The sequence below is a fragment of the Apteryx mantelli genome, chromosome 9 (assembly GCF_036417845.1).
Source record: "Apteryx mantelli isolate bAptMan1 chromosome 9, bAptMan1.hap1, whole genome shotgun sequence".
Classification (NCBI taxonomy): domain Eukaryota; kingdom Metazoa; phylum Chordata; class Aves; order Apterygiformes; family Apterygidae; genus Apteryx; species Apteryx mantelli.
Window position 1 is genome coordinate 12,518,553 of NC_089986.1, and position 7,769 is coordinate 12,526,321.

Sequence of the window (7,769 nt, forward strand, 5' to 3'; positions counted from 1 at the left end):
GTGAGTCGCTGCCTTGCAACCAACCCTCAGCCCTTAGTCCTTCTTCTAAGGAGGAAAGAGAAAGACCGGGAGACCCAAGCGCGGCGCGGCAGGAGCAGCGGCGCTCACTGTGTTGGCTGCCGGGACGCGGGGAGGAGGGATGGAGCCGGGGGGCCGGGGGAGTGCAGTGCGGGACGCGCCGGGGCTGGTGTCGGCAGAGGCGGGTGAGCATCACAGCGAAGTGACCACGCATGGGATCCGGGCTCGGAGACACGAGCGGGAGCCCACCTGCTTCTCCAGCTTGGAGTTGGGCTGAAACTGGTAAAACACGTTTTGGGTGAGAGGAGCTGCAGCTGGAGCGGCTGTCAGGACTGCGGTGGGGCTGATCGATGGCTTATTCACCGCGGAGGCCACGTAAATGGCAAATCACCGCGTTGCGAAGGCTGCTGATTGGGATGGAGGCGGCCGCGCTGCCCTCCCCTGGGACTTTCTTAGAGTCAATGGAGTTTATTACTTTAACGTATTTCCTCTCTCTCTCCCTTTCTGAGGAGCATCTTTTCTGCAGCACTGCCTTCCAAGTGAGGAGCCAGCCTCCGGCAGAGGTAGGATCTCAGCACCACCTTTTCCTTGCCCATTTCTCCAAGGGTGGGAGAAGAAGCCCCCAAGAGCCCCCTTGCTCACCTGTGAGTAGCTCCTCTCTCGGAGGATGAAAGGGAGAAGGTGGATGGGGCAGGTGGTTTTTGAGCTGAGCTCCAAGCGGAGAGCAGAGGCAGGATTTTATCAGCCTGCCTGTTAAGGTAGCAGAGCCTCCCTCCCCTCCCTCGCCGCCTCCCCATCCCGACCCCATCCTGCGCAGGAGAGCACTGGGGTGGTGGGACCTCACCCTTCATCCGGAGCTTCCCAACAAGATGTAAGATGTCCTTCCCAGGGAGGAAGCTCAATTTTCCCCACTGCTGTTTTACGGTTGCCCCGTTGGCCCCTCCACACGGCCGGCAGAGTGGGAGCAGGGCTCAATCGCGCTACGTGGCTTGGGGCTGGCTTTGGGTTGTGTCCTGCCTTGCTTCGGGGGGGGGGGAGGACACCCCACTGATGTCTCCCTGTCGGCAGGATGAGAGAGCAGAGGTGGGTCGAGGAGCTGCCAGGGCTGTTTGCAGGTGCAAGACAGGGCTGGGGAGCTTGGGAGGTGGGAGGGAAACTTTGGGCAGCCTTTGAGGGGCTCTCCCAAAAGAAAGGCTTTGGCTGGGGCAGGATGGGGGGCTCCTTCCCACGAGCCCCCTGCCCCGAGGGTGGCCGAGCAGCATCCTGCACCCCACCGTTAAAGGGGAGAGGGGCAGAGGGCTTGGGTGCAGCAGAGGAGCCGGGAGAGCACCCCCCTCACACTGCCCCATCTCTCTGCAGCCATGAATCCCTACGGCAACTGCTCCGGCCCCGAGTTCCCCCTGCCCCAGCGAGACTTTGCTGCAGAGCCCGTCAGCCCAGATCTCTGCAACAGGACTCACCCGGGGGCCTTGTTCGACCCCAAGGATGCCAACCTGACAGAGGAGCAGTTGCGGGATAAGTACCTGGGGCCTCGGCGGTCCAGCTTCTTCGTCCCCGTCTGTGCCGTCTACCTGCTGATCTTCGTGGTGGGGGCCGTGGGCAACACGCTCACCTGTGTCGTCATCCTCCGGCACAGGTTCATGAGGACGCCCACCAACTACTACCTGTTCAGCCTGGCTGTCTCCGACCTGCTCGTTCTCCTGCTGGGGATGCCGCTGGAGCTGTACGACATGTGGAGCAACTACCCTTTCCTCCTGGGCGCCAGCGGCTGCTATTTCAAGACGCTGCTCTTTGAGGCCGTCTGCTTCGCCTCCATCCTCAATGTCACTGCCCTGAGTGTGGAGCGCTACATCGCCGTGGTTCATCCGCTCAAGGCCAAGTATGTAGTGACCAGAAACCATGCCAAGAGGGTCATCATCACCATCTGGGTCATGTCGGTCATCTGCTCTATCCCCAACACCAGCCTCCATGGGCTGCAGCCTCTCTACGTGCCGGGCCGGGGACGTGTGCCAGATTCGGAGATCTGCACCTTGGTGAAGCCACGTTTGGTTTACAACCTCATCATCCAGATCACCACCATTCTCTTCTTCTTCCTGCCCATGGGGACCATCAGCATCCTGTACCTGCTCATCGGCCTGCAACTCAAGAAAGAAAAGATGCTCCAGGCCTTGGGAGACAAGTCGGGGGGCGGCTGCAACTACCACAACAACCGGGGGCAGAAGAAAGTCAAGAGGAGGCAGGTCACGAAGATGCTGTGTGAGTCCCAGGCTGGGGATGGGGAGAGCTAGTGGGTGTCTCCCAAGGCTGCTTTGGGAGGGTGATGAGGGGAAACTGAGGCACGGCCAGTCTGGAGCTGCTGAGGATGGACCAACTGGGAGGAAGGGTGCGTGGCTGGTTTGCAGGGTGTAGGAGTAAAGGCAGATCTGGTGGCTCCAGTCCAGTGATGGGGCTTGCTCGTGACAGCTCCCCCCGGCTGCGAGATCTCTCCTCCTCCAGGAACGTGCTGGATGAGAGCCTGGGAGCAAAGGGAAAGGCGCAGGGCTGGTGGGAGGGAGCCTGCCCCCCTCTCCCTGGCCTGGGCCTTGCATGCAGACCCACGCTTGGCCCCAGATCGCTGTCGCATGCTGGCGGGGTGTGTGAGGTACCTTTCCCAGCAAGGGGGCCAATTCCTACCCAGATCTGCTGCTGCTGTGACCATCCCTGGGCAATGACGCAATGACCCAAGGCTAGGCAGGAGCATCCCTCCGTCCCACCTCCCTGCACCCTTCCTCGCTCTCTCCCGCCACGGTCTCTGGCAGCCTCTGGCCCCTTTCCCAGCAGCGGGAGCTGGCCGCCCTTGGGTATCCATTTTTCCTCGGCATGTTGACCTCCGCATGCTCCCGGTCCCCGTGACGGCACAGTGGTGGCGGGTTGCCCAGACCAGGCCTTCGGTGGGGCCAGGGCTGCTTCTCAGCTGCGTCTCAGACAGGCGTTAACCTCCCTCTGGCCTCCCTTGGTACCAGGGCTGAGAGGGGGGTGAAGGGAGACCTGCCCCCCATGGAGACACAGAGCGGGATGGGTATGATGGAGACCCCAGGACTGCCTGCACATGAGCCCGCATCCCTGTGCATCAGCAGAGCTGGGTTAGAAAAGAAACTGGAGCCCAAGGAGAGGGCTCAGATAGCTCTTGCTACCTGGACGGGGCCAGCAGCGATCCCTCGGGGCCATTCCCAGGCTGGGCTGATGGTTACCTGGTCAGCCATGAGTGGTTTCAGGGCTGGGGCTGGTGCCTGTGCCCATACGGGGCATCCCTCCCCATGCCAAGCAGCCCCAGGGCTGTGCACTCATGGCCTCCCCGCTGCCAGTGCCAGCCCCAGCTGTTGGCCAAGGAGGAGCGGAGGCACGTGGTGGAGCAATGCCTGGAGAGCCCTGGAGGGAGACGGAGGGAAGGAGAGCTCCTGACCAGACTTTGCAGCCCCTCTGCTGCCCCCGGACCCTGGCAGCAAGTCAACAAACTGGAGGAGGCATCAGCTGGGGGGCCCTTCCTGGCTCTCCCATGCCTTTTGGGTGTCCTCTTCTATGGCCGAGGCTGAAACGGGGCATTACGGCAGCTGGGACATCTTCTCTCTGAGAGGTGGCCAGGGCTAGTGCCTTTGGGCTAACATGGGTCTCTCTAACACGGGTCCTGGCTGCAACCCAGAAACAGCTGTATTTCCCTCTCCAGCATCCCCTTGTCCATCCGTACCTTCCCCTCAAATCCCTTTGGCAACAAGCCAAGGTCCAGGCAAACTGCTCCCTGCCTGAGAGAGACGTGGCTGAATCTCACAACTCCATGGTCAGCCCCTGAGGAGGGTGTGGGACCAGTGTTTGGGGCTGTGGGGCCAGTGCTGGGGGAGAGCAGCCCCATAATCCTGGTCCCTTGGCTCCCCGCAGTTGTGCTGGTGGTGGTGTTCGGGATCTGCTGGGCGCCCTTCCACACCGATCGCCTCGTCTGGAGCTTCATCTCCACCTGGACCAGCCACATGCTCTACATGTTCCAGTACGTCCACATCATCTCAGGCGTCTTCTTCTACCTGAGCTCGGCAGCCAACCCCATCCTCTACAACCTGATGTCCACCCGCTTCCGGGAGATGTTCAAGGAGGTGATGTGCCACCCCGGCCGCCGCGCACCAGGCTCCCGGAAATACTCGCACAGCGTCACCCGCGTCACCACCCGCAGCACCGAGTGCGAGCACGTGCCCGGCACCAATGGCCTGCCCCTCTCCGACCCTGAGGAGTATGAGATGGAGGAGGTGGAGGGAGGTCAGGCCAGCGCACGCAAGACATCCCTCTGCTGAAGCGCAGGAGGACGTAGAGGGACCAGGACCAGCTTTCCCCACCACCAGCATCCGTTCCCCCTTGGCATCACTGTGGCCAGGCAGAGCCCTGAGGGACGGGGACAAGCAGGAGTGATGGAAAGCGCCTGTCTCTCCGTGCTGTCCCACTGGGATTTGAACGCTGTCAGGCTGGTCTCCTCATCATGGCAGCGCTGGCCATCCCTCGCTGCGCTGCACCCTGGTTACGTTGCACCCTCTGCTCTGGGCACCGGCCAAGGGTGGGAAGCTCTCATGGCACTGGGATGGCTGCCTTCCTCATCAGGGATTTGCTAGCAATGCCCCCAAACTGCCCCAGCACCCCCTGTCCTGGCCAAATGAGCCTTGTGGGCGCAGGTGGCAGGGGTGTCCTGCGCCCCGGACTGTTTTGGGACGTCACTCTGGATGGGTACCCGGAGAGGCGCTTGCACCCAGGTCAAGGCCTCCTGTGTTGGGAGAGGTTCACACCTGATGGAGCAGGAAAAAAAGAGGCTTTTGGGTACCTTTTTCCCTTGATACTTTTCCAGGGCCCTTGCACTGATGTGCCCTGATTTTCTTGCCCCTCCTGTTGGTCCTGCTACGTGCGGGGAGCCAGGTCTCGGCTTTAAGGGAAAGGCCAGGTTCTGCCTCTTGGTGTCCAGCTGCAGGGTTGGTTTATGGCTCATTTCTCCCAGTTTTTCTCCAGTGTCTCCATTCCCCCGAGTGCAGGAGAAGGAAAATGGCCGTTCTCTCCTAAGCATGGGACTCCAGGAGCTGGAGCCCATGCGAAAAAATAACCCGAAGCAGGAGGACTGGCAGAGCTGAACTCTGCCCTGTGGCTCCTCATGGATGCGATGGCCCTGAATGGGAGCATCAGGCTGTCTCCAGGGTGGAGGATATCTCTGTCCCTTCCCCTGGTGCCCCGTGAACGTCCCTGGTGTCCCTCTCTGGCGAACACTCGGCAGCTGATGCAGAGTCTGTCCTGCCATGCCGTGGCTCTGCAAGATCACTTGTACCCCCGACAAACGCGGGAGCCTCGGCTGGTGCTGGGGAGGTGGTGGGATGCCTTTTGCCACCAGTGCAGGCTGACACTGCGTGACGCTGGATCCTTGCTGTTCCTTGGCTCAGCACGGCCCGCTGTGCCCCTGCCGTAGGGGAAGCGGGGAGCCCCCCTCCATCTCTGGTGTGCACGAGCTCATCATCACTCAAGAATTAAACATCAAAGCCGTTCCTGGGATTTGTGCTCTGATTGTGTGCCCCGGGACTCAGCTCTCCTCCCAGCGTGGCATTGAACCTCGGCGATCTTCCCAGGGGTGTCGGGGCAGGCCACGGGAGGGGGTGAGGGGCACCCATGGGTGTCCCTTTGCCTCTCCCCCTGCCACGTCTCCCCACAAGTCGGCATCGGCCCCGCGCATGGGGTTTGCTGCCTTCCCAGGTGGCCGTAGCTGGCAGAGCTCATGGCATTCCCTGCTCCCGCACCGCCCGGAGGGCACTGAGCAGGATGCACTGGGGCTTTCACCTGCAGCGCTGCACGGGCAGAGCGGGGCCTCGGGCCGGTGCGGAGGGCAGGGTGGCACGTGTCCGCACCCCAGGCAGCGCCTCCAGAGCACCGCGATCAATCTGTCCCCAGACACGCTGCTCGGGAAATGTCACGAAAATGCCACGGAGCGCGGGCTGGCTGGTGGCGCTCCCCCAAGCTGGCAGAGCCGATGGATTTGCTGTCTGAGATCAAGGCCGCTGATTTCCCGGTGCGCACCAGGCCCTCCCACAGGACGGACTGCTCAGGCTCCGAAATGCCACCCAAGGGGCTGTCAGAGCTGTTCGAGCTGTCGTCTCGCACGACTTTTCCAGTCCCAGCTGTCCTCTGGCCAGCTTGGAGAGGCTTCAAGTGGCAGTGCCTCTTGGCAGCTTGCATGTGTCAACAGGGCTCTCCTGGGGTCTTGAGCAGAAAAAGCCGAGAAAAAGCCAAGCGCAAAGTGTCGGTGAAAGCCCTGCTGCCTGCTGATGCTCCACTCTCAGCCCTCCTAAGTGCCGCCAGCTCCCCCCTTGAACACCCCTTCCTCCCGGTGGGAGCTGCAACACACACCTCCGGAGCAGGGTCTGCTGTGGGCAAAGCCCCATCCTTCGGTATCCTTGGCCTTTGTGGGGGCCAGGTGGGAGCTGCTGCAGAGCCCCCGCTCTGTGCTGCTGAGCGAGGGCGCGTGTGGGGCTGCAGTAACTCGGCCCCTTTGCATTTCAGGGCCTTCCCGGCTGCCCGCTGCTTGCAGCCTCGCTCCGGAGGATGTGAACGTGGCAGAGAGCATCGCTACCAGTCTGGTTTCTTCTCTCTTCATCTCCCATTGCTCACTGTCTTGGCGAGGGGACGGTGCCCTGGCAGCAACACGGGGCCGGACTTTCCCACTCCCTGCATCCTCATCGCTCGCTGCCAGGGGCTGCCGAGGGTGAAGATGACTGATGCCTCCTTGATTGCTATTATTACCCCATTTCACCTCGCACAGACACCACCCCGGATGGAAACCTCGAGGGAATGGCTTTTTAATAGGCAGTCAATAGCATTTTATTATGCGGTAACAGTTGCCTGTGTAGAGCCTCATGGGCTCTAACGCAGTGAATCAGGAGGTAACGTCTTCTGCTCATGGGCGGCAGGGATGTGCGAACACAAGGCCGTGGCCGCTGCAGGGTGCTGGGTCTCCTCTCCTGTGAGCTCCGAAATCCCCCAGCTCCCTGTCCAGCCCTTGGCCCTGGCTTGCTGGGCGCAGGCTGCATGTGTGTAAGGGGGTCCCAGGTGTCCCCGAGCTCTTCAACGGCTTGCAAAGCTTCAAGGAGGTGGGATCTAGCAGACTTGTCTCCTGTGGGAACCAGGCAGGAGTAGGCTTGGAAAAGGGGGGAGGCACCTATTTATTAATCCAGTTCCTGGGAAATGAAAATGAGTGATCTCTAGTCTGGGAAGCACCCAGAGCAGGTCATTTCTCTATGCTCTGTCCCTACAGGAGAGCAGGTCATAGAGGCAATGAGTTTGCAAAGGACTCAGGACAGTGACTCCCCGAGCAGCACAGAGTGTGCAAACACCAACAGCAAGGTGCAGGCCACCTCCCACGTTTCCCTGCCACGCTTTCTCCCCCTACTCAAGCATCCTTTGGACACAGCTCTCAGCACTGCAGAGTATTTTGCAGTTAGCTGTCTCCCTTTCTCCTGAGATATTCCTAAGATAGCCGTTGTGGGAGCTTTTATTTTTCACTCTCCTTAGGCTGTTGCAGCTCTGACAAGTCTCCCAGGGTAGGCGACATCCCGGCTCCGCGTTCCTCCAGCAAATGCGGAATTATTCAGCCCCAGAGGACATTTGCAGCCTCGGCTGCGCTGTCTGAGGGACAGCAGAAATCACAGAGCTGCCCATCAGCCAGTCTTGGGTCACCAGGGAGCCGCCAGGCCCCTGCCAGCGTG

The 7,769-nt window shown here is 61.1% G+C and overlaps 1 protein-coding gene across 1 annotated transcript; it reads left to right on the plus strand.

Annotated features, from left to right (window-relative positions):
* Window positions 1-563: 563 nt before the first annotated feature.
* On the plus strand, window positions 564-5,551 carry NMUR1 (neuromedin U receptor 1). The gene is made up of 3 exons (XM_013943174.2): window positions 564-581; window positions 1,378-2,274; window positions 3,931-5,551. Exons 2-3 carry the CDS (start codon window positions 1,380-1,382, stop codon window positions 4,332-4,334), a joined length of 1,299 nt encoding a protein of 432 aa, XP_013798628.2. The 5' UTR covers window positions 564-581; window positions 1,378-1,379; the 3' UTR covers window positions 4,335-5,551.
* Window positions 5,552-7,769: the final 2,218 nt, after the last annotated feature.

Bases quoted from the DNA above. Each gene is read 5' to 3' on its own strand.
- NMUR1 (XM_013943174.2), top strand. From the start codon at position 1,380: ATGAATCCCTACGGCAACTGCTCCGGCCCCGAGTTCCCCCTGCCCCAG. The intron at 2,275-3,930 runs GTGAGTCCCAGG...GGCTCCCCGCAG, and splicing joins GCAGGTCACGAAGATGCTGT to TTGTGCTGGTGGTGGTGTTC.